Source organism: Urocampus carinirostris, chromosome 17, assembly GCF_059441175.1.
Source record: "Urocampus carinirostris isolate Australia breed hairy pipefish chromosome 17, RoL_Ucar_1.0, whole genome shotgun sequence".
Lineage (NCBI taxonomy): Eukaryota > Metazoa > Chordata > Actinopteri > Syngnathiformes > Syngnathidae > Urocampus > Urocampus carinirostris.
In genome coordinates this window covers 20898271-20925911 of record NC_142365.1, presented here as the reverse complement: position 1 = coordinate 20925911, position 27641 = coordinate 20898271, and the positions used below count along the sequence as shown (strand labels likewise).

At 39.2% G+C, this 27641-nt stretch overlaps 1 protein-coding gene across 6 annotated transcripts in view; it reads right to left on the bottom strand.

Annotated features, from left to right (window-relative positions):
* Nucleotides 1-27641, bottom strand: part of LOC148349485 (neuroligin-2-like) — a 130987-nt gene that overhangs the window by 85776 nt on the left and 17570 nt on the right. For all 6 annotated transcript variants that reach the window (XR_015847398.1, XM_088321542.1, XM_088321544.1 and 3 more), the window contains exon 2: nt 6313-7025. Coding sequence is in view for 5 of the 6 variants with exons in the window: in XM_088321542.1 (XP_088177668.1) it covers nt 6313-6793 (481 nt within the window). In the remaining variant the exon portion in view is untranslated. The remainder of the gene's footprint in view (nt 1-6312; nt 7026-27641) is intronic.

The window sequence follows — 27641 nt, the reverse complement described above, 5'->3', positions numbered from 1 at the left end:
AGAATGGTCTCCCTCATTTGTAAAACCTTGTCTTCGACAAAAGTGTCTTTTGTTGTTATTCGTATGATGGGGAAAATAGTGCACAGGCAGCTATATTTATACAAACAGCACGTGTTGACTATGTGGTTTGATGCCGCTACCAGTGACGTCGCTGTAGTTCAGGGGTCTCCAGAGTGGTGCCCGCAGGGAATTGGGTGCCCCCGAAGGACAGTTAAGGTGCCCGCGGACCTTTTCTGAAAATAGCTCACCAGGGTCATGGTGATTTTCTGGTAAAATGATTTTCATTGTTTGACCAAGTCTGTTTTAACAGTATTTGTAACAACTGTCTTTATAATAACATCGTTACAACATAGTAACAACCCAATTATTATAATATCCCCCTATGTCCCGGCCCGAAGCCTTCATTCTGAGAGCGCCGGTCTCCTGGTGATCCCAAGAGCCAAGAAGTGTTCCGCTGGTTCAAGAGCGTTCTCCATCCGAGCACCGGTGTTGTGGAATGCTCTTCCCCCTGAGATCCGATCTGCTGCCTCAGTGGACTTGTTTAAGTCTAAGCTTAAAACTCACCTCTACTCTATAGCATATGAATAACCTAAACTTCTTATATGTAACAACTTGTGAAGCCCTTTGAGACTATTTGTGATTAAGGGCTATACAAATAAAAATGACTTGACTTGACTTGACTTAATTATTAAGTCCCGTTTCTAAGCATTATAGACAAATATTTTTTTTAAACAATTAATTAAGTTAATAGAATGAGAACATATTCATGTATTAACAAAGTTTGTAATTATTTTTATTGATTTTTTTTTACAGAAAATACATCAAACTTAATTCCAATCTATGTTTTTTTTAGCAAGCTATCTATCTTGCTTTATACATGTGTTGCATGCTATCTAGCTAACATTTGAACTGTTTTCTATTTTTCAAGCTTTTGGCCTCCCTCCTAGCTAGCTATGTAGCTTTTCTTTAACATTTGGCCATGTAGTTTTTTTTCCCTCATTTAGCTAGCTATTTAGCTCATTTCTAGTTATTTTACCTGTTTGCCTTTCTAACTATTACGCTACCTTTTAAGCTATTTAGCAATCCATCTTGCTAAGTTGCTGTTTTAAAAATGTATATAAAACTGAGTGCCTTTTATGCAAATTAGTAACAAAAAGTAACCCCAGGCTTGAAAAAGGTTGGAGACCCCTGAAGTAGTTTTTGTGTGTTGTGAGCCACAGTCAGATTTACAAATAAATGAAGCTGGAAAGCAATAAATAAACTGCAACATGGAAAAAAAATGCTTTATTATCTTGCCGCTACTTATAAGTAATGTCTGATGGCTGCTCCTTTTTAAAAAAGTGATCAACAAATATATATTCTACATCAAGAAAAAATTGATTAATTGCTACAAGAAAGTACTAGAGGACTTAATTTGCTGTTAACTTGCTAATACTTTCACTAATATTGTTTGTGGCTGAGTTGTGTGCCAAATCAGAGTCTTTTGTCTCACTATTGCCCCCTGCCATGAGGTGAAAGAACTGCGTGTCTCTCTCTAAATCTGCAGATACTTACATTAATAATTTTCAAATTTTAATGCGATTATGAGAAATATATATATCAAAGGGAAATTGTGTAATATTTAGAGCCTCCTAGAGGTAAACAAGGTTTTTAAATACTCATAGGTCAAGGAAATTGTATTTATTTTACATAACCCACGGCTCACCTGGAGATCATATGAGTCTTCACCAACCTTGCAGCTGAGGTTACCCCCCAAAACACAAAACCTTGTAAAAGGCTGGGCAAAAAATGAAAGGAAAATTGATGTTTGCAGGCATTGTCAAACAGGGATTATCATCTACCTGGAAAAAAGATTCGTTTTTTTGAAGCCGAAACGTAGCTTTGTCTACTTTCGTGTAAAAAGAAAAAGTCTTCTTTTCAGCTGAAATCATCTTGATATTCAATTTCTTGTCCTTTTATCCCGAAAGCTAGAATTGTCTCTTTCTACTCCTAAAATTTGCATTATCTTCCTCTACCCTGGAAGAAAGTCTTCATATATTCCACAAGTGTCAAACTCATGGCTGACAGTGTTGAGAGAAGCGCAAGAGAAAAATGAGCTGCATCACATCAAACATTAACTTGCAGTTTTAAATATGTCCAACCCAATGTCGCCAGTGTCAGGAGCCAGTCGCAAAGCTCTGGCCATTAATCAACCAGAGAAGATTGAGGAAACCCATCGGGTTGTAAATTTATTTCAAATAATAGTCAGGGACATGAGTTAAATATATATATATATATATATATATATATATATATATATATATATATATATATATATATATATATATATATATATATATATATATATATATATATATATATATATACAGTTTGTATACAATTTATATATATATATATTCAATAATTGATTTATAATCAAATCTAACATGCCTGAATCATAATTTACTTGTGAGCCTACGGAAAGACCCCCAGCCTTGCAGCCAGGGCACACTTTTTATGTCAGCATTTTACGAGTCGGGCCCCATGAAATTGGGTTTCCTACCAGGTGACCCCAGCGAAAATGAGTTAGACATGCCTGCTTTCATAATATTCATAATATAATGTGAAAATTCTGTCATCTTGAAAATGAAAATTCAAAACTTTTTAAGGTGAATAAGAAATAATTTTAACACTGAATAATTATAACCATTTATTATATTTTATATTTCAATGTCCCTGGTGGCTACGGTCATGGAGGCTAGCATTAACGATTAGAAACACTTAGCGACTAGCATTAGCTAATAGCATTGCAAGAGGAGCATCCACAGTAGCTCCAAGGTGAGGCGAGTTGTTATTTTCATTCAAATTTTTCGTCATTAACATTTTATCATTAATTGTGCATACTCATTAGTACTGCTGCTAAAGTTGGACTTTGATGGTGTTTTCTTCTACCTGCCAGGTAATTAAAAAACAAACAATGAGCCCATTAAGACAAGCGGCTTTTGCGTGATTCTCAATTCCTCCCCTAGAGGTTTGTGTTTGCTGTTTTATTCTATTTTAATGTTTTCACTCACCTAGCTCACGCTAATCTTAGAAGCCTTAATTACCACTTCCTGCTGACCTTATTAGGAAATAATACAGAGTAAAGTAGTGATGTGGTAACCTTTCAGTCAAGCACAGTTATTACACTGAATTAATTTTCACGATGTTCGTTCTCAGAAAAGAACATATCAATCAAAAGTTCACTTTATTTAGAATAATACATATACAGAGGATGAAACTCAGCGACAAATTCAAATCAGTCATAAAATAATCTGATCAATTATAAGTTCTCAGTATCATTAATTATTCCACTACACAAAGATATTGTTCAATTGAGAAATATTTCTGCTCTTATGTGGGAAATATTTACCTTTACAGTAATCCCTGTTTTATCACGCGGTTTTGTTACAAAAACTAGCCGGTGATAGTTGAAATATGCGCAGTAGGAACCTTTATTTATTTACTACTCAAGAATAAACACAATTTACAGGTTTAATTATTCGTTCATTATTCCATTATTAAACAAAAGCACTGGGGAGAACCTAGGGAGCGCTAAGGAGCTGCATGTGGTTCCAGAGCAGGTTTAGCTGGTTGAGAAGTCCATGTTTGTTGGCGATGGAAAGCATCTTACTTTGCATTTTGCAGCTTTAGTGGGTCCAGAGCATTTTTTTTCACATGATGGCTTTTTGAGAAACTTCAAAATGTAAAAGATTTGTGCATACACAATGTAGGTTTGTCAAACTGTTTTATGTACGAGTAGAACTCCAAGTTAGTTTTTTTTTTTTAGAAAAATATGAAACCTACAAGTGTTGAAATGCATTTTATACCATGTGAATATGAACAAAACAGGCCTACTTTAATTTCCGAGAGGAAATAATTTCTTACGTTTTATGTGTGGGAGCAAACCCCCACCTAAAAAAAACATCTGTAGACAGATGACAAAGCTTACCACAATTACAACACATAAATTGGCTATTTTGTCAAATTTGACATTTAGAATTTGTTCTTTAAAGGGAAAGTGTGTATCATTTATTGCCTATCATTTATTAATGGCCGCTTGTTAAATAACCATATTTATTTGAAAAATAAGCAAAAATATGTGTATGAGCGGGCAGCACGGCGGCGCAGTTGTTAGTGCGTCTGCGGCACAGTTCTAAGGTCTTGGGAACCTCCTGTGTGGGTTCAAGTCCAGCTACCGGACTTCCTGTGCGGAGTTTGTATGTTCTCCCCGTGCTTGCGTGGGTTTCCTCCGGGCACTCTGGTTTCCTCCCACATTCCAAAGACATGCATTTCAGGTGGATTGGCCGGTCCAAATTGTCCCAAGGTGTGAATGAGCGAGCGAGTTGTCTGTCCCAGTGTGCCCTGCGGGTGGCTGGCAACCAGTTCAGGGTGTCCCCTGCCCACTGCCCGATGATTGCTGGGATGGGCGACCCTATTGAGGATAAGCGGTGCAGCTAATGAGATGAGATGAGATGAGATGAGATGTGTATGAGCATGCATTTTTAAAAAGAAATTTGCACTTATTTTACAGACTATGATGCTCACCTAGGGGAAGCTGACATAATTGTTCTCCATCTTGCTGTTACAGGTACCCCTAGAAAAACAAAAATCTCGCAAAAAGTTTCGCAAAAAAATTAATTGAAAAATGATGAGTTTTGGTCACTTTGAGTCTGCAATATGTATTCGTCTTTGTGCTTTTTAGCACTTGGTTTTGGTTGTGCTGCATAATATAGCAACATTTAATGTTCAAATAATACACAGTGACCCTTTAAAAGTAAATATTCAGAAGATTCATATCGTAAAAGTCACACTAGATGACAAGTCATCTCGTTCTCTTAAGCCGTATAAGTCAGTTATATTTACAAAATATTGCCTTTGCATTTGGATCAGTGGAAAAAGGAATTCATAAATAACAAAGATGAGATTCAGATTGGGACTTAATACATTCAACAGCATCTCATGAATGAATTCATCTCACTGATGCATGGCAAACTAATGGTTTGATTCCAACTGAGTTGAAAATGTTGTAAAGTCATTCGTGACGAATAGTCATTGGTAATAACATATTCCAGATGATTACGGTTACATCCCTGTCTTTATTTAGGCTATGAAGTAATGTCTCTTCCCCGAAAATTATAAAACCCTGACTAACGTATCAAAACGGTACTTCTCCAAAGGCGTATTGTAGTTTTCATATGGACTTAACATTTGAGGACAGAAAGGACAATGCAGACTTTTTATATGACCTGAAAGGGCTGTTATATCTCTACAATTGTCTCCTCTACAATTGTCTCCTTGCGATATTGTTTGGCCGAACTATCAATACCTAGGTTAAGGCGTCCCGAGTTTATTTCACGTTAATATGTGGATTGTGTTGTCATTACAGACCTCAGCTGCTTCAGTATCCTGTACCGGGGGCTAGGTGAGAGTGCCTCAGCCGCTTCTGTTCCCTGTCAAGAAGGTAACTGTCCTAGCAACGAGAAGGGCACTTTCCCTGTTGTGGTGTGGACAGACAAGGACCTTCAGCCGTCCCCTGCTCCGGCGAAGGACGGTTTGCTGCGTATATTTTTTGTTTTTTTCGCCTGTCTGACATGCCCGTCTACTATTAGTCAACATCATTTAATGCTTGTAAGTTGTTGGTTATCGTCACAGCATCATGAAGATATTTAATAGGCTATTGGCTGAACTACCAACAAAAATCCTCCATCTCTCCTTTGTTTAGTTTAAACATTTGAGTGACAAGCTTTTATTTGTTTAGCCATAGGTCCTCAGATTTGCAGTGATGCAAGAAAATAATAGCAATGGAAACGAAGCTTGAGATAATATATAACATATGAAGAAGGCAGATGCGTCGTTTCCCTTGTTATGTAATGTGGCCGTAACCAATTGGAATAATTAGCAAGAATAAGGAGGCAATTAAAGCAAATGTGTCTAAGGGCATGGAGATGAAAGGGTTTCATAGAAACATACAGCCAAACAGGACCTATTGGTCTAACACTGTATATGTAAATTGTATTTGAAACTTAGCCCTACAGTGTCTTGTGCTGCTTCTGCCTCACATACACCAAAGTTGGTTAACCACACAGAAGATTACTATGGCCCCCAATTTATCTTCTAGCCAGATGTACTCATGAAAACAGCCATGTCTGGCTTGCAGGCCATACGTTCCTGAACCCTATCTTTGAGCGTTGCAGCCCTCCCTATTCATTGTCTTCCAAAACTTCCGATATTGAAGAGGCAGGATAGTATAGGTCACAAAAACAGAACTCATTGCTTTTTTCCTATACTCACCATCCTCTGTAGGTACATAGATGTTGAGGTAAAGGCAGTCTTCGCTCTGGTTCTGCACATAAGTGGCAGCGGCGTCCAGATTGTCGGTGAACCACACAGGTAACATAATTGCAGGTAGCACCCCGTGCACATTTTGGGGACAGACGGGCGCAAACTGGGTGGCGTTTCGGATCTCCTGCCAGGAGCCCGGCGCCTCAGGGGGCTGGAACCGGCGTTCGCCGACAGGCGCAGTGGCGTAGGGGACTCCTAAATATTGCTCCACAGGGCCCAAGATCTCGTTGCTGAGCTCTGTCCTGACCCCGCGTATCTTCCCATAGCCGGTGGACACAATCGGGTATTTGTCTACTCGCTGACACGTGTAGTGGGTCAGGTGTAGTAACAGCACCAAAAGCCAAACTAGGGCGGTGACCCTTTGAGGGCAGTTCCGACGTTTCCCACCAAAGCCGTAGCGGCTGGCGGCATTGAAAGAAAAAAACGACATGTCCAAAATAAAAGCCTTCTTTGTCGTCTCACGCAGACATCAGCTCGACAATCGCTGATTTACAGTTGAAAAGAAGAGAAGAGGAATTTGGCAAGGGGTTGTTTTGACAATCATTGTCCATGGGTAATGGGATGCTGTGACACCTTTAGTAGTATCCTCGCTTTGAACCTCATCTGCCGTCCTGTTCAGTTCAATTGGCTGGTCCACAATGTACCCAGGAAGCCGCTTGCACCTGTGAGACAGAATGAGAGCAAGGAGTCAGCAGGTGTGAGGAGGTGGTTAACACACAAACGTTTCAAAATGCAATAAGGCCACCTTTGCAAACAGACTATTTCACCTCGAGTGCATTGCCCATTCATACTTTTACAAGTGGAGTAGTTAGTTTAACAGTGGATTGACCTGTTGACTCTTTTAGTTGATTGATCCATTTTCCGGCAACTTATCCTCACTAACGTCACAAGGGGTGCTGCAGCCCATCCCAGCTACCTTCAGGTAGTGGACAGGGGACACCCTGAACTGGTTGCCAGCCAGTCGCAGGACACATGAAGACATACAACTCACTCGCTCATTCACACCTAGGCACAATTATTTTTGGCCAATCAATCTGAAAAGCATGTTTTTGGAAATTAACGAAAGTGCCCGGAGGAAACACGCACGGTCGGGGCAAACTTTGCACTGTGACACTGCAGTAGCAGGAATCAAACCTCGGACATCCGCACCATGGGGCTGTGCTAACCACCCACCGCCCATCCACTGAAGTTTATACAACTCATGAAGATTTAGACTCAATCCCATGACTCTTATGTGGGTTCTTCTAAAAAGTAGAAGGGGATGGGTAAGAGTAAGAACACAAGCTACCTTTTATCTAGATAGGTTGGGAGCTCCTTTGGTTCTCTGCTGGAGGGAATGATCCCATTGATATCTTTCATGAGTTTGTGTGGCGTAATGGAACTTAAAATCCTACAGAAGGCGCTGAGAGACGGGGAAAAACACAAAGCGAGGAGCAAACCTGTCGCTATGGGAAGGCCATTGATAAAGAAGTGGAGAGGCTGTTTTATCTATCAGAATGCACTATGCAAATCAGTGCTTCTGGCACTGTAAAAATTGTGTGGTAGCAAGATAATCCCTATTGCCTTTTTATGTATCATATGTACCACTAGTGGTTGTGTGAAAGTTTGGGCACCAGCACGGCCATGATCCGGGATTGAATCCCGTTGCATACAATGCATTGCAATTTAGGCCAGCATGATTCTTGAATGATCAATCATTGCTCAAATACAGACCGTAAAAACCATTGTAGTAACATGCTTATTATTTTATACATTTCCAATCTTATACACCTTACTCTGAGGTATATAAGGCACATTGGGTTATAGGGCAGACTTTCAAATTTCTGGTCAATTTATGGTTTTCAGGTGAGCCTTGGAGTCTGTAAAATACAGTAGTTTTTTTTCCTGTACTAATGAAAGCAGTTTGCAGTCAGATCACGAATCCGGGCCTCCTGCAGTGCCGCACGCCATCTTTCTGCTTTATTTGACTGCTGTCGCCAGTGCGTGTAGCGTGGCAGAGTATATATTGTGGCTTTGAGCAGGACGGAGGTATGATGTTCCTTTCAAGCAAATGTGAGTCCCACAAAAAGCCTTTATCACGACTAAACGGCTCTGTCTCCAAAGCCACAAAGAGATAAGCATTGCCCATTCGTCTGTAATAATGTGGGGGCAAGAGACTGCAGAGCGGAGTTGTGCGGTGAAGGCAAGTGAGGTAGGCTGAACCCATAAAAAGGGTGATTTAAAGGTCTTTAATGTTATCTTTTTTACATTATATTGTTTATTTGTTTTTCTACGTGTATATTTAAACAATATTAATATTCATTCACAATAATAATTTGTATTGTCTGACTTGGTATGGGCCATGACCTCAATCAATATGAATACATTAATCCCTCGCTGTATCGCTACTTTGCAGATTTTCATCGTGCATTGTGTTCTGCATTCTAAATGGCTGAACCCTTGTCCCGCCCCTTTTCTGCTTGTCTGTCTGCGTGTCAATGACTTTGCCGTGTGAGTTCCACACATATATAATGTAGTTTGACAAACCTACATTATGTATGGGCAATTCTTTTTAATATTCAAGTTTCTCTAAAAGCCATAATGTAAATAAAACGCTCTGGACCAACAAAAACACTGAAAGGCAGAGGAAGATGCTTTCTATCACCAACAGAAATGGAGTTCTTGACCCGCTAAACTTGCTCTGGAGCCCAATACCACAGGTCTTTGGCGCACCTTAGTGATTCCCTTGCGCTTTTTAAAAATGATATCGGAAGACTCTATGGTTTCAGACAACAGACAACATTCTTAACATTTTTTCATTGGATATAGATGGATACAGTATGTGTTTTCTTTCTTTTAAGGCTTGTATAAAGTTTTTATTTTTTGCTGACCCAGACTTTTCTTTGGCGGATGTTCCAAATATGGGCAGCACGGCAGCTGAGTGGTTAGTGCGTCTGTGGCACAGTTCTGAGGTCATGGGATCGAACCTTCCTGTGTGGAGTTTTCGTGTTCTCCCCCAGCCTGTGTGGGTTTTACCCCCGGTTTCCTCCCACATTCCAAAAACATGCATGTCAGGTTAATTGTCTGGTCCAAATTGTCCCTAGGTGTGAGTGAGCGAGTGAGTTCCCCGTCTCTGTGTGCCCTGCGACTGGCCCGCAAACGGTTCAGGTTGTCCTCTGCAAACTGCCCAAAATTCTTATGAATACAATAATTACTTGTAAATGATTTGAGTTTATTTAGTTGCAAAAACGGGTTTCCCAATGTTTATGTGCAATGAAATATGTTTTTTTTTCTAGGATTCTGATTGAGGCGTTTTGACCTCATATGTGATGGTGTGACGGTATACTTGTGTCATTTCGGATTCTTATTGAGTTACATTTGAGGTGCTGGCTAAATGTTTATTAAAGAAACTAACGGATTCAGCAGCCGCGATCTTTGCCCTGGTACATCTTCTGCCCTCTTGGATCTTTTACCGGGGGTAATTGCGTTGCTTCCATTATTTAAAGGTTCTCTTGACTTACTTATGAATGATTTTAATGGTGCTTTCGTTCGTGTCTTTGATTCCTTGGTGCCCCTGCGGCATACATCTTGACCAAAAATGCATGCCTGAGTTTGTTGAAAAAACTAAATCACTTAAACAATACTGCAGGAAATTTGAACAAAAATGGCGCGCTACCAAGCATGAGGTTTTCCGTCAGACCCCGTGTGACAGCTTGCTGAAATATAAAGCGGCCCTTGCCTCTCCTAAAACAGCCTTAACACTAAGGTAAGGTTGCAGACACAAAAAAAAAAAATCATTTTTCGAAATTGTTCAATTGCTAACGAGGCAACTGATATATAGTATTCCATATAGTTCTACCTATTCAGCTTATGACTTTGTGATCTTCTTTAATAAGAAGATTCATCCTATTCTGGAAGAGATTTGTTATGATCATGTAAATAAGTTACATGACAACGATCTCAAAATTATAAATGCGCCAAATGGTGGCTCTGCAGTGATTTTTTTTCCCGTTTTAGTGGTTTGACACTTGACAATCTTAGACAACTGGTGAGTACAGCCCAACCAAGTACTTGTCCATTTGACCCACTTCTGGGCTCGCTCATTAAAGATCTATTCGGAATCTTTGGACCTTTAGTTTTAAATATAATCACTATATCGCTGTCCTCAGGTGTTGTTCCAGTGGATTTTAAGTCAAATGTCATTTAACCAACAGTTAAACGACCCGACCTTGAGCCGGAAAGCCTATGTGTTTACAGACCTGTGTCAAATCTACCGTTTCTTTCTAAAGTGCTGAAAAAGTTGTAGCGGCTGAATGATTTTATGTCTGAAAATAATCTTTTTGAAAGTATTCAGTCATGATTCAGGGCTTACGACTCATCGGAGACAGCCTGGGTTAAGGTAACGAACAATCGTCTCATGGCAATGGACTCTGGCGCTTCATCATTATTGCTGCTGCTGGACATCAGTGCTGCATTTGACATGGTGGACCATAATATTTTACTAGGTGGACTGGTCTCTCAGGTGTCCTTTCATAGTTCATGTCCTACCTCTCAGATCTGTCACATTGTGTTAGATATGGTGAAATTACCTTTAAGCCCTCTAATGTTACCTGTGGCGTTCAGCAAGGCTCAGTACTTGGTCCCTATCTTTTCAAGATTTACTGTATATGCTCCGGTTAGGTTATAATATTCGCAGATATAATATCTGATTTCATTGCTATGCAGATAGGTTTGAACTGTATCTTTTTATAGAGGAATCTGCCCAACTAAATTTTGGAAATTTGGAGCCATGCCTCACTGAGATAAAAAGATGGATGTCACTTAGTTTCTTGCGCTTCAACCCTAAAAAGACTGAAACGTTAATTATTGGTCCATCTAAATGCCGTGACTTGTTCTCAAACACTGCTCTGAACATTAACAAATGTAAATTCACCTAAAAGGACTAGAAAATCTCAGTGTCACATTTGACCCCAATCTGTCCTTCCAGTTACACGTTAAGAATATTTTTTTCATCTTTGCAACATGGCAAGAATTCACCCTATGCTGTCCCTTTCCGATGCTGAGATTCAAATTCATGCGTTTGTTTCCTCCTGTCTCGATAACTGTAATGAACTACCGTCCGGACTTCAGTTCCGAGAATTCATCTAAGAAAACCGAGTTGTGGGGCGCAATAAATAGTCATTACGAAAATTGGCGTTGACATGGAGGACGACCGCATGACAAGAGCCTCAAACGCCTTATATTTATTAGAGGCACGGTGAGTAAATTTGATTATAAATTCAAGAATTAAGTGCAACACTGCCACCCTTTTTCAAAGACCATGCTGCATGGGAGCCTTCATAATTATGGGGAGAGGCTTCATTTGGTGGTAAAAACTCATCCGGTCTCAACCCGGGTTCACAAAAACCAAGCAAGTTATGATTCTGATAATGGGTTAGATCATTTCCAGTAAAGGTTTGAAAGCAAACAATCTAATATTGAAAATATACGTTCAAGCTGTGCTGAGGTTTTTTTAACTTGGAGTCTTGTAGTAATCACCACAAAATGTCACCGTTTGGCCATGTGCGGTTTAAGTTCCACATCACTGGAATAATGTTGACATGCGAGATTCGTGAAAGCACGGTTCCGTCATCATCATGTGATTCTGTGCCGTTCCCAAAATCACTTTTGCTGTCCCGCTGATGTAGCTCCCTTGGCTTAGCTTCATAGCTCGAGCAGCTTCCTGTCAGCTTAAGATGTGATTTTAATGTTCTGTTAGTATTATACAAAATTATGCATGGACTTGCCCCCTCAAATCTTTCAGATTGAATTCCCCTCTATGTTCCTGCTCAGAGCCTTTGCTTGGAAAATGCTGGTCTATTAGTGATCCCAAGAGCCAAGAAGAGATCTGCAGGTTAGAGAACCTTCTCAATGCAGGCCCCGTTGCTGTGGAATGTTCTGCCCTCTCCAATTTAATCTACAACCTCAGTGAAACTGTTTATATCTAGGCCTAAAACACACTTACACTATATTCTATACCTTATGAATGACCCATGTTTCATGTTGACAATATCTGTGTATTGCAACATCCAATGCAGCCTGGTCATCCTGAAAGGAGGATCTCATGGGTAATCCCTTCTCACAGTTTCTTCATTTACCTCATGCTGAGGTTTTGGGTTTCTCCCTGACCTCATCAAGGTATTAGATCAGAATGGTGTTATAATAGTCTGTGGTCTGTACAACCCTTTGAGACTTCTTGTGATGAAGGGCTATACAAATACATGACTTGACTTAACGAGTTATTTTCTGCAGTTTTAATTTTATGTACCCTATAGTCTGGTGCGCCTTGGGTATAAAAAAAAACAAAAAACAATAAAACAAAAAATATATAAAAAAGAATATTTTGAGTGTGCGCCTACAGAAAATATTTTTTCTACAATGGTAAATTTTAGTATTGGTCAACCCATAATTTGTATTTGAGAATGCTACTTTCGAAATAAATTACAAATTACAGACAGTTTCTGAGACCAATTATCTTTAGTTTTAGCATGGATTATAATAAAAAGATGTAGTTCATCCAATTAATCCGCAATATAAATATAGTAAGTATTTTATCTTATAGTCTTGCACAATGTTGATGTAACTTATGAATTTTGTTTTACATATTGCATGTTGCAATGACAATAAGTTATATTCTATTCTATTCTATTTTATTCTATTCTGTTCTGTTCTATTCTATTCCATTCTATTCTAATTGGCAAAATGAATAAATATCAGAGGAAATAGTTTGTTGCTGCCCTCAATCGCATTATGCAACAGCAAATAAACAAATACAAAAATAATGTTGTTTTTTAAATCCAGTACTTTTATTTTTAAGCTGGAAAGTAAAATGCGGCTGTACTTAGACACACCACAGTAAATGGTGCCCCTACGACCCTTGTGGTAGGATCCAAACACCCACTCCCCTCCTTCATTGGATGCTCAACAACCTGAAAGGGTCAAGGGGTATAATTTGACCACTAGATGTCACAGTCTTTGTGTAGTGCAATTTAAAATGAGTAGTAAAAAGCACAAGGAAGAATTCAAACTACGGAGACCTAAAATGTCTAAAAAGCACCGGGCTCTCACACGCTTTTTGTTGTTGTTCGGGGTACCCGTGGCAGCAGGATGGTGGGCATCCATGTCAGCTCCATTTAATAATTACAAAAAAAATTCACCACTAAGAGGAGTTAAATAATTACCAATGTTCCCTTTAAAGCAATGACAAAATAAAATGAAAGTCACTGACAGGGTTGGGTAGGGTTACTTTAACTTGATTACTTTCAATTACTTTTGGATTACTCCAATACCAAATATGCTAATAGAAGACAAAAGAAACTAAATATAAATAAACTTATGACTCACAACACGTGGTAAGCTTTCTCTCCTGGCTTTGATCTCTTTGATCTCCGGGAAAACGAACATAGAATGCGACAGAAACAAAATGAAAATAAATCCAAACAGCTTGCCAACATCATTTTTGCCGTTCTATGTATTCCGTTACACAATTTTGTAATTGTATTCACATTTAGTTTCTTTTGTCTTTTATTAGCATATTTGGTATTGGATTAATCCTAAAGTAATTGAAAGTAATCAAGTTAAAGTAACCCTATCCAACCCTGGTCACTGAGCAAATCCAAAAAGTATAGTGGACATAGAACCCCACTTAAATATAAATTGGAATAAATTATGCAACAGCAATAACTGGAACTTAAGTGAACAGATACAAGTGGAGCGCTCAACATAATACATGATATTAAACAAAATGCTGAGCATGAGATGGTTTATTTAACATGCGCTGGATTCAAAAAGATACATTATATATATATATATATATATATATATATATATTTTTATATATATATATTTTTTTTTAAATTTAATTTAATTTTTTAATTAAGGCTGCATGATAAACCGAAATCTAATTGAAATCGCCCGTGACAGTGGTGTGATTTTGTAATCATACGACACTGCGTTTTTTTTCAAGGATTTATAGTTTTTCCTTTGTTCGATGAAGACTTCAACAGCGCTATACAATAGAGCAAATACGCTGGTGTTTTTGCTTCCTAGATTATTTTGGTTCATTGGTTAATTGGTTAACTAATTAACATGTATCATTGATTGGATGATAAACATGGTTGCATCTTGCCGCTGCGCTCCTACGTTCCCTGCATGGGTGGGGGGGTAGTCGAATGATGCAATCCTCATGGCGTTATTTTTCAATCCATCGGGAACTTTTACCCGTGGGCATCACCAGCCTGTTTTGAGAGGTGCTCAACACCTCCAAATTCAACCCAAGCACCCCCAAATATTACTACATTTTTAAACATTTGTTATTCCTTAATAAAGAACCGGATAAGCTCAAATATGATGAAAAATACTAGATTAAAAAAAAGAAAAGAAAAACAAAATAAAATGTGAACAACGCAGCGTTGGGAATACTCCACTGCTTTGAAATAGTTCCGTTCATTTCCATTTCTTAGCAATGCTCTGGAGCTAGGGTCTGAGTGAAACTGGGCCAAATCAGGTTTTTTCCACAAGAAAACTTTTGTTTATAAACATTCCACTGTTATCAAATATATTTTTCCATTTGCTACACAAAATAAGACCTAAATTAACATTAAGAATTAAGGTGAAACTATAAATAAATCAATGTGAAAAAGTATAAATGAATCCGCTATATGCATGAGCTTTACTTAAATTAAAGGGGAAATGTGTATCGTTCCTTTAAACATTCATATGAAGGTGAGGGGGTCAAACGAGTACTCTGCAGACTGCAATTGGTCCCCAGGGCGCACACTAGAGACCCCTGCCCTACACTGTCCACTCACCAAGGTGTCACAAAATGTAATGGGTAGCACTGCTCACTATGATTAAGTATTCACAAAAAATAGCACAGAAATGCATTTTTCTTTTAAAATCGAAAATCGCATCAGACTGCAATGATTGGCTAGCTCCCTTAACCAACAGGGTCATAGAGACACCCTTTCCTTTGGAGTGTCTTGGGCAACTACAGCCTTGTGGGGTCCATTACTCTCCAGGCCAAAACACATTTCCATTCGGTCTCGAACCGGGGACTTTTGGCGTGTTAGGCGACAGTGCTACGGAGGCATACTAGTCTCCTTTTCGCAGAAGTCCACTCTCCCAGGCCAGAACATGAAAAACTATATATTACAAACAGTCTGGTAGGTTAGCCCAGACATGAAAATGTTTTTTAAAAAGCTGACTTGGCATTTTTTTGTTTCGTTTCAGCTTTCCCGGGAAGACATTCTAATCTCCCAGGCCATGCAAGTTTGGCATAGATCACAATCTTTCACCAGCAATAACGTAGAGTTGAAAACGTGCCCCCCAAAAAACTTATTAGGCAGTTTTTTTTTGCTTTTGTTTTTTCAGAAAAGCATTTCCCTCTTCTAGACGAGAACAACATTTAATTTCAACACAATGTCTTGCAGACAGTTAGAAGGGTTGAACTATATGGAAAAAATTGCCACCAAATAGTCAACTTAGCACGCCTGATTTTACTAAGTCAGCATTTTTTTCTCAAAAAGACATTCCAATCTACCAGGCCAGGACGCCATTGAATATAAATACAACATTTTACAGGCAGTTAGGTAGGCTACCCAAGATGTGAAAAGCGGACTGGTTTTGCTGACTCATCTGCTTTCCAGAAGGACGTCTTACTCTCTCATTACAGTTTTTGTTTGTTTTCTGCTTGGATTTTTTGCATTTTGGGGTTTAATATTTTCCAAACAATATGTACAGTTACACATTTTTGCTATTCAAGGATCTTAGTCTCCATCTAGACTCAGTCTTAGATTTTTTTGCGCCAATGACCTTGCCAAAAACCTGACATGTCACCCAAAAATGGTTACGCATCTCTAGAAGGGTCTCTACGTGGGTCTTTTTGTGGGTATCTACGTGGCGCAAAGCCATTCCAGTTTATTGATGAATTTGCGGGAGTATTGATATTATATGTTGGTAGAAAGACGCTTACATTCCGGTGCTGCGACCATCCCTGGAGAAAAAAAAAGACATTTCTTCACAGGTTAAACGGAAAATCGCCCGGCCGATGGGATATGCTCCGGCATTGCATTACATAATGCTGGTCTCTGTCAGCTAAGATGCGCGAGGGGCTCATATCTCTCGTGACTGGGACGTCTTTATGGCTGTGTTTAAATGGAGCAGGCAAAGTAGTTTAGGAAAAAAACTTGGCAGGACGGGAGTCGAAAATAAATACTCGCTTCAAGAGTAGGGGCTGGGTTAAACGACGATATTAGATCGATAAGGACTTTAATGGTACTGTGTCATCAGAAATCAGAACAATCATTTTCATAACAGCCAATTCTATTCAGTTAAGGGGTTTTGCCCTGGATTAAGTGCATGTTTTTGTCGGGTTTAACCATTCCCCAACCACAGTGGAACTTGCCAAGCTACCAGAACACGATAATAACACAAGCTGCCAGCACATGCCAGTAGCCCAAGTAACAGTGCTAGGAAACCGAGATAGGTAAAAGATATTCTAGATTCAGCGCCTATTTTTATTGCGTTTAGCCATCCTGCAACCACAGAAGTACTTGCCAAGCTAGCAGAACCAGCTAACAGGACAAAATAGCAGCATAAGCAGAGCAAGTAATACAAACAGCTCAAGTGACACTGCGGAGGAACTTAGACAGGTAAAAATAAATATGAATTAAACAAGCTAGCAACAAAAGCTGGTCGCATAAGTTGACCTAAGAATATAAGCAGTGTTAACCAATCACAGCTCCAGGAAACCTGCATAGGTAAAAATAACTCTAGATTCAGCACCTATTTTTGTTGCGTTTAGCTATCCCGCACCCACAGTGGCAATTACCAAACTAGCAGAACAAGTTAGCAGCACAAGCTAGCAACACCAGCTGTGTCCTATGCTTTTAGCACACCTATTGAGTTGCACCACACAATACAGCGGCATCTAGAGGTCAAATAACTCTGGCTCTTTAATGTTCAATTAGCTGCATTTATCATTATATCCAAAACACTTTACTTCAGTAGCTTTGTCTTCAATATAAGAAAATCCATATTTGATATATTCTCCACTGTATCTGCACAAGTTCATGCTCGACATGTGAAAACAAACTTTACAGATCTTTTTTTTGTGATGTGAACTAGTGAATGTCAAATCACATTCACAGGGCATTATCACCATCTACTGTTAAGGATTGTCATTGATCCCTTTAGTTTTTTCATAGCATTACTTTGCAAAGGCAAAGACCTGTGACGCACTGAAATAGGTCCGTGGCCTACCATTTGAGAAACACACGTCTATGATACTGGTGGACTAGTGGTAACGATTCCGTGTTCTCATCCCTGCAACCCGCGTTCAATATATATTGCATCTAATGGTTTGCGAGGGTAATGAGCGATATTTTTTGATGGATCAATCATTGCACAAATACAGTAATATATTACCCTGAAAGCGTATAACGCGCATCTATACTTTGATTTATTTTTTAGGTAAAACATTGCACTTAAACGCGAATAAATATGGTATCTCTTGTTCCAAGTGGACATATGCGGCTTAGTGTCCGGTGCAACTTATGTATGTACAAAATGTTTTTCCCTTGAAAGTTTATTGGGTGAGAACATTACAGTATTAAATTCATTATTTTAACCTATTTTAAAATATTTCTATTTTTCGGACTCATCAGCCAGTTAATCCTAAACGCCTTTGGGATGCCAGTACCTCATTCATTTTGCAGCCGCGGGTGATTTGAGGGTAAGAGATGTGCTCATTAGCTCCAGGACTCAATCCAAGAACATTTATGAAAATGGTTACTTGTGAGAAACCTCAAGTCAGACACATACTGTAATTATCCATATCTTTTGGCGTGAGGCTAGGATTATTGTGATGACTAGAGAGGCTAATAATGATCATGATAACGAAAGAAAAGCCTGAAAAAAATACATTTTTGTTGTGTTACTTGTCTGTCATAACACATAGTTCGGGTGACCAACCTTCTTCCATTACTGCCAAGGTTTCTTACGCTAAAGATGGAGACAGCGATCTTTTTGCGTCGGAATAAAAATCTGGTGAAAAGCTCGGTGAGGAGATAAACGGAGTCTGTAACGGCATGTCTGGAGGGCTGCAATTTAAAAGGAGATTTACGGGATGACATTGAATTAACTAGCTTAGGTTCCTCAGGCAGCCTTGTTCAATGCTAAGTCCCCCAGAGCAAAACCGCAATCAGGTTTTTATTCTCTGACGCAGGCTGAAGACAAAGTCAGAAAGGAGTTTTTGGATCTCGGGCGGATTGGTAAGGGTGGTTTTTTGGTATTGATCCAAGTAAATACAGGATAGTAGTGATCGATACTAATCCAATACTCATATGTATTGTATGGAAATCAGAGTAATTGAACCCCCTACCCCCTTGAGTGACTTGATAATCATGGAAAACAGCCTAAAATTGGTCTATTTCATTTAATTAATTAACTGCAATTGCATCTGTTACTGGTAATCATGGAAACCATACCTGTTTCATGTGGGGATGAAACCCAAAATAATGGCACAGAGAAGGATGGGCGCCGCCATGCTGTACATGCCCAACGTAGCCAACATGGACGAGAGGTTATTTATTATTATTGTCATTATTATCATTATTATTATCATCTCATCTCATAAGCCGTACCGCTTATCCTCATTAGGGTCGCGGGGGGGCTGGAGCCCATCCCAGCCATCTCTGAGCAGTGGGCAGGGGACACCCTGAACTGGTTGCCAGCCAATCGCATGGCACACAGGGACAGACAACTCATTCGCTCATTCACACCTATGGACAATTTGGATCGGCCAATTTACCTGAAATGCATGTTTTTGGAACGTGGGAGGAAACCGGAGTGCCCGGAGGAAACCCACGCAAGCACGGGGAGAACATACAAACTCCGCACAGGAAGTCTGGAGCTGGATTTGAACCCACGACAGGTTCCCATGACATGAACTGTGCCGCACAAGCGCTAACCACTGCGCCGCCGTGCTGCCCCTATTATTATCATTATCATTATTATTATTATTCTCGTTGTTATTGTTATTATTATTATTATTATTATTATTGTAACTGTTTCAGAACAAAAGTAATGAGAGTCAAACCAAAAAAGGCAGCGTTGTGTAAATATGACAACAATTTGATTTTCAATTGCACAATATTTTTTAAATGAAGTCAAAGTGCAAATAGTATAAAGTTACAATACGATGTACAAACCTTTACAGTATATAAGATAAAATACATCAATGCCAAAAACTGTTTCAGAAACAAAAGTCCAGAAAGTTAAACCCAAAAAGCAACATTGTTACCAATATACAAATACTGTATAACAATGTCAACAAGAAAACAAAATGTCTGCATCTTCCCCACTCTTAGACTATGACAAAAAATACCAATTTTGTAGAAATTACAAAGAGCTTATCATAATCTAGTGTGGTAAATACATTCGGAAATGCACAACTACAACGAAAAGCTTCTACATTTGGTGAAAATTCATAAATTAATCCATTCATTTTAACCAGATTATCTAATATTTATAGTCTATGCTTTTCTTCAATGTTCTGCTTTAATCTCAGTTTGATGCGCCTTATACATGGAAACAACTGTTTTTCAGGGGGTATTTTTCTAAGTGTGTCTCATAATCACGTATTTATACAATAACTTTCATTACACATTTTTTTAAAATAAAATCAATATTGCAAATAAAGTATACCCACAATTGGAAATAATTTGAAAGCTAGAAAGTATGTAAAATCTTACGACACCCTAATAACTATATTATATTGTTGGTTAAAATAGGAAGACACCTTCTATCTTAAGACAACAGTATGGATCCGATTCAAGTACTAATAATATCGATATTGGATCGTTTCGGCCACCTTTACCGCTCAGACACGTGGAGTATGCGTACAGCTTCGATAGCTCTTTGGCCTACTTTGCGTAAATGTGCTTTATCAAAATCCACGGGCGGACATATCCAGGAGTGGTCTCAGTCCAACTGTATCCAGGTTTTGAAGGTCAAATGGGACATGGAGCATTCTATGTTGACAACATAATGAGAATTCATCGAGGCGGAAAAGAGAAAAAGGCTTGCCTGTACACACACTTAGATAAAAAAAAAAAAACATGGGTAAAAACAAAATCAAAACAAAAAAAAAACAGAACCACACACTGTTACCTCAGGGGTCGGCAACCAAAAATGTTGAAAAACCTATATTGGCCCAAAACAAAACAAGAATTAATTTATCTGGATCTGCAAAAATATAATAGCCCTATATAAGCCTAATAATGTATCGATCTTGTCTGTATGTATCTCTATTAACAATAATAGCCTACTATCAAAAGTTGGATGCAGCACATCATGTAGACAATGATCGCCACTTGACTACTCTATTGTAGAGTACCGCCTTAAGTCTAATGTCATTACAATATTAATGAATAACAGTATGTTTCATTGCTTTGATAAAACTAAAGAAATGCAATCAAGAAATCAAATCCTTGACGTCATTTTTATATTGAGTATTCGAAAAAACAACTAAATAGAACGTGCATAACGTGTCCCTTATACGGGCAACAAAAAGACAGCAATAATGCAGCATGCAGGGTTTCCAATTGCCCTTTACTTGGCCCCGCCCCTTTGGCGCTAGCTGCGTCTCGTTGCCTGATTGGCTTCCCTCCTATTTAAACTCAGTGCTCTCATTCACCCCTTGTCAGTCTGTCAACGAATCTCTGTACACGCAATACGCGTGTTATTACTCTGTCTGATATCCTGCTTGTGTATCTTGCCCGGTATCGATCCCGTCTGTCTCGCCCTGTCTGATATCTGACTCCAGTCTCCAATATCTGGTATCGATCCTGTCCTTCCCGTCCTGTCCGTTATCGACCCCGTCTGTCCAGTATCTGCTCGTGTATCTGGTATTGATCTCGTCTGCCTCTGGCCTCCTGTTGTTCCACGCCGGACTTCTGTCTTACTTCTTCCGCTCAGCGATCGCCGAATCACGGGCGTTTGTGTTCACGCGCATGACTGCCCCATTCCCGTTCAATAAAGCTTGTGTGAAATCTTTATGGGTCCTACTCCTGTTCTGGTTGTAACAGTTCATTAAAAATAAAAGCAGACTTTTAAAAGAGTAAAATAAATATCATCCTATTGATTTGATTTCCGTGCAGTTATTTTTCTTTTTTTACCTATGGGGTCCATGTCCCATCTCACTTCCGCCAGTTAAATTAAAACAGTTGGCCTGTGACGCAATCCCTTTAAAAGTGGCGTGGCTTCGACCCCCACTGGTTGGCTCCACATGGAAGAGAGGAAAACCAGCGCTGGAGTTTTGTATTGCTAGTAAGTTCTCCAGGCAGGAGGTCAAGACCGAGAGCCACGACTTAACATCAGAAAATGTGACTTTGCTGTGTTCGGGGTGACAAACTTCATCCTGAATTTTTATAACCCAACACCAGTGAGAGAGCCTGTCTCTTGCATCCCAGAACTCATACCAGCTGATCTTCCCTCTCATCTCATAGTCACACCTCTGAGATGAAATGGAATATTTATCCCACGCATTTTTAAAGCAGTGGAAAACATTGAAAGTGTTTGTATCATGTTTGTCCTCCTACAGAAACCATATTAAAACAAAAATGTCTCTCCCTTCCCCAATTTTTAAACAGCACTAGAGTCACTCGGCAGCACTGGCCACTCTAAGTTTATGCCTGAGTTAATAACTGACAGGCACACTTTAGCTCCCTACCTGGCCTACTGCTGTACCCTGCCTGCCAGGAAGAACAGAGGGCCTAATCACTGCGCCCCACCCCAACCAGAAGCTAAAAATGACAGGAAGCGCAGCACCTTTTTAGAACAACAGAAAAAGTACAAGATGTAATTTGTGTGGTAAAGTGGGCCACTTTTGCAACAACATCACAAATTCACAATAAAATAAACTCTACAGACAGCAATGAGCTGCAACTAATAATGTAAACACTTTACTGTTCCTGAACAAAAACCTGTTAATTTGGTTGTCACTCTGGCAGAAGAGACAATTGAAACTTATTTTTGCATTTCTGACTTTATTTTCAAAACGTTGTGCAATGGAAAGCATTTTAGTTCTCCAGTTACATTTTACATTATTTTTACTTTTGTTGTTTTGCTTTGAATGTCTTAGCGTATGTTCTGTTTGTATCTGTAATAGAAAAAAAATCAATTTATTTTATTATTCTCTTAAAGTTTGCAATGTAATTATTTAATGAAAAAATCATTTATTTTCAGTGTCCTCCATTTTTATCGTAATTATAAAGTAACTCAGGGGGAAGGTTGTTTAATCTTTCAGTGATCATCAAATTTTCGAGATAGAAAGTATCAGATCGGCTTTGATTGAAACTACAATATTTACTTAGATCAGACCGATACCTAAATTCCCAGTATCCCTCATCCTTAATATTATTTGAAAAAAATTAAATCATACATTTCTGAAATTTACAGATAAAATCCCTTGTAGTGATATGGTAATACGACAACGGGGCTCTCTGATGCGCTTTAGCGTGACTTTAACGCTCAGGAGGGCTCGGACACCAAAGCGAATTAGCAACACTCTTGTTAGCAATTGTGTCAGTGAAGTCAACTGTTCTTTGTTAACGCGTTCATTGCCGACCTCAGATCAAATAAATATTTACAACAGCAGTTAACGGGATGAAAGGAAAAGGCACATGGAACATTTTACTAAAGGCATGAACAGAAATGAAAAAAACAAATGACGATGACGATGCGAGGTTAGACAATGTATGAGGTGAGGTCAGCTTTAAAACGACAAGGAGGAGCAGATGTCGGATGGAGAAAAAAGGACCAAAAAAACAAGGTTCAGTGGAGTGACGTGCGTTGAGGTTGGTGTCTGGCTGTGTTGGGCCATAAGGGCCTGCAAGGCCTTCTCTGTTGGCCTAAAAAACATGGTGGTGGTGGTGGGTGAATTGCATTTATATAGCACGTTTCAAGTCACTGAACAACTCCCAAAGCGCTTTACAATGTATTTCACACCATATGCACACACGAAGCGATAGTGGCTTCGGTCATGCTCAGAGTTTCAGTGTCTTGCCCAAGGACAGTTTTACAATTATCTCGGAGTAGATAATAAGCAATGTGTCTAAGACATGGCTAAAATATAGAGTTAGTTTTCAATATCATGAATTTGAGTTGCTTTTTTACATTTGATTCAGCTGATGTTATTATACTTTGCCCATCAATAGTTCCAAAATGTGAGCTTGTTTCATTGCTTCTCTCTGGTTGTGCTACCTCCAGATGTGTGCTTTCATATTAAGGATTTAACCAATCACATTTTAGCCATTAATTGTTGCTCGGCTCAGGAATCTATCCGGAGGCCTTTAAAAAATCCTGAAGGCCCTGAGGCACAGTATCAACTTAAATTTCAGTTTTTATCTTCGAGAAAGCTGTCGGTTTAGCCAATCAGATTCTGAGTTGGTGTCGGAGAGCAAACTAGAGGGCGTTGAAAAATGTTTTACACACTGTGATTGGGCACCAAAACGATTGTGCCAACAGCCATTACAACTGCTCAAGGAAATAATACTGTTGGGTTGATTCAATAGATAAAGGTCAGGCATTTTCGAAGTGAGCAAGTCTTTCGCAAGGGGAAAAAGATGTTGCAGACCATTTTCAGCCTAATGGTAAGATCCGAAGCTCAGGCCCATGCCTGTCCCGATCCAAATTCCAGACTGGTCGGGCCTAAAATGTCAATCATTATGTTCGGGTCAAGCCATGCTTCTCTCTTGCTGCCTCTTTTTAGATAGATATATAGATAGATAGATAGATAGATAGATAGATAGATAGATAGATAGATAGATAGATAGATAGATAGATAGATAGATAGATAGATAGATAGATAGATAGATAGATAGATAGATACTTTATTCATCCCCGTAGGGCAATTCACACTTCCAGCAGTCTACCCCGTTGTTTATTAACAGATTAACATGCCCTAGGGGTGCTTGTAGCAGAGTGGATGACGTCACTTTACGCTAGTCCAAAAGTTCGACATCCCTGCGGCAGATGGATATCTTTTCTTTGTGTCCAGTGATACACCACCTCGTGTTAGCAAGTCCGGCTCCTCTCCGAATCCCCCAGGCTTTTTGTCTCTGTATAGCGGCGCTGAAGCCAGATTGCTCTGGGTAGCTCCGGGTGGCTACACGTTAGCGTCCGGAATGCTAAACGTGAGCCACGTTTCCGCAAAACACAACAACTGCGCTCCCTGTGCGCTTCGATGTTTTCCACCAGCACTCGTTGGTCTTATTTGGTAGTGAGTTTGCATTTACCATGATTACGGATGGTACCAAAGACTTATAACGCCGCTAGCCGCTTAGCTAGCTCCGGCTCTTTTTCCAAGATAGGCCCCTTCATCACGCCGGCACGAGAATTCTTCAGGGCAAGGAGTTGATTCCTTGAATAAACGCATTTTTGTGCGCTAAAACCCATGTCCATAGGATAGAAGTAATCCATAGTGTAGTTGTCAAAATGGGAAGAAAAACACCAAAGATATAAGCAGACAATAAAACAAAAAATCACAAAAAGTGAGAGATAACAGGGGAGCTGCTGGAAATATTATCCAACCATCATTGATCCTTGTTCAATTTTTGACTTTGTTACAAAAGACAGGCTTCATGTGTCGCAGGTCTTCGTGGCGAGGGGGCCCTTTACATTGCTACCTACTTACCTACATACCTGCCTGCCTTCCTGCCTGAATGCCCGCCTGTCGGTCTATCCGTCCCTACCTCTAAAATGTATTGCCCTGAACCTAAAAAAAGGTGATTCGATACGTACCTCAATATATTTCAGAGTGGAAAAGGTTTATTTTAAAGGATTTAATGCTGGTTTCGTTACACCCCTAAAACATACGTTTTTTTCCATCAAAAATCCGTGTTAAAAAACAAAAAAAACCTGATCCCGTCAATCACATGTTTTATTCTCAGATCTAAAATCGTACCTCTTTTGTGACTCTTCTCATTGAATATTTTCAGCTCCTTAGTCACACGTCAAGTTGCTCAAATGACTCACTACGAATAATTTATTTATATGGCGCGTTTAGATAACATGGCTGCGGATGCGTCATGCGTGTTAATAATTCTGTAATCCCAAAAAGGAAGCTCATTGAAAAGAAATACATGACATGGGTAAGTGTCGATGCCAATGAGGGATAATATTCTTTTAGATATGTAAAGCAGGTCCTTTTTGTGCTTGGTAGAGAGAAGCTAACAAGTCCCACTGGCTCGGATAAGCCTGTCAGCAAAACAAGGGGGGAAAAATAGGAAATTAATTGTGAAAATTCACTCATATAATATTGTACTTGTCAGGACGGACCAGAACAGAGCAGGAGACCCCAGAGCGTTCGTACAATTCTTTATTTGGGGAAGCGTACAGGGTTAGCGGGAGACGCGATGACCGTCGAACGTCAGCAGCAACGCCGTGAAGACAACTTCGGGACACGTAGCTAATCGTAGCATGGGACGGAAGCAGGTCGAGTTTACCGGGACTGGAGAGAAGATCGTAGCGTGGACGGAAGCAGGTCGAATCGGAGGCAGGCAGGCTGAATCAGGTAAACAAGAAGGCACAGGTAATCGGGAGAGTCTTACGGGGTACAGAAGTAATCCTCCGACCAAGAGTTCTCCGCGTAACGCGTTTAAAAAGGGAGCATTAACCAATCAGGAAGCACATTCCAGCGCGCCACATGATTACCCCAGGTGGCTCCACTTGGGTAATCATGACAGTACTTTCAGATTTAAGGTAAATAGATTGCTGTGATGGAGTAACATTTGAGCCAAAACCTTTGAATGACTTTGAGGTGACATCTTAAATCAATGTAGTTTGTTAAAGGGACAGTTTGTAATATTCAGTGCTTACTAGTGGTAAATAAACGGAATTATATTTAAAAAAAACATATATTGTAGACGTTATATAGACGTGCATTTTTTAAAATACCCATAGGTTAACAAAATTCCACTTAATTTACATATCATGAGCCTCACCCGAGGGACCTGATAATTGTCCACCATCTTGCTGCTCTCTATCTATCTATCTATCTATCTATCTATCTATCTATCTATCTATCTATCTATCTATCTATCTATCTATCTATCTATCTATCTATCTATCTATCTATCTATCTATCTATCTATCTATCTATCTATCTATCTATTCGTCAGTCATAGTTGTTAACAAGATAAAAAACCGTTAAACTTTAAAAGACGTTAAAATTATAATAAAATACAAAAGTAGAGCAAATTTATTAAAATAAATTAATGAGCCGCCATGACCAAAAATACTAAGAAATCTTAAAAAAAAATTATTACAATCAGCAAAATTATATGCAAGATTTTTGCTTCCACCTACTGATATGGATGTTTTTTAACAGTTACTTTGCTGATCAAAGGATGAAAGCAAATATACTGACAATGGCATGTTTTTTTGAGAAATATATATTGAGAGAATTTCCTGCTGCACACAAGACAAGGTCTCACGGCTCACTAGTGTATCCTGGCAAACGTTGGTACTAACGTGTTATAAACTTACAAAATACAACTGAACACAATTATGGTGATGCCGTCTTAAGTAAGGAGTATGAGGTCGCTGAATTTCCCCTTATGTAGATATTCTCCCTACTGTACGCTCGTATAGACTCACTGTTGGAATTTACAATTATAAAATAAAACACTCAAATAAGGGAGTCAGCTCAGATAGGCATATCTAGTTGTGTGGTACAAATAGTGAACAGTAGGCAGGGCATGGGGAGCAAGGTTTGGCTTTCACAGGAACAACAAACTAACGGAAAATCAATGGGATAATAATGAGCACTGAATTAAACGCGTGCTGAATTTTAGTCTTATTTCTGTGATTAATTTTGCAATACACTATGCTAAGGGAAAAAAGAAAATGACTTGGACAGTACCCAGAAATTAAGAAGATTTTGGAGTGGCTTGAAGCCCAGAGACAAAGTGGATATGGATTGTCTCAGCTAAGTGTTGGTTTGCAAGCATTCAAGACTTAACAAGCCAAATATGAAAGTTTCAGTGGTTCCATAGGCTGGTGAATACGTTTTCTTCTATTCTATTACGTGGATATTTTGAAGCAGTTTTAGGGGGTCGGCTTCAATGTAAGTGTATAGGGTCATTCGTAGCTAGATAGATACTTTCAGAATAACACGCTGCTTTTGGGTGTCAGTAATCCGGGGAGTAACTGAATTACTTTTCAAATGAAGTAACTAGTGACTGATGGACCCAAAA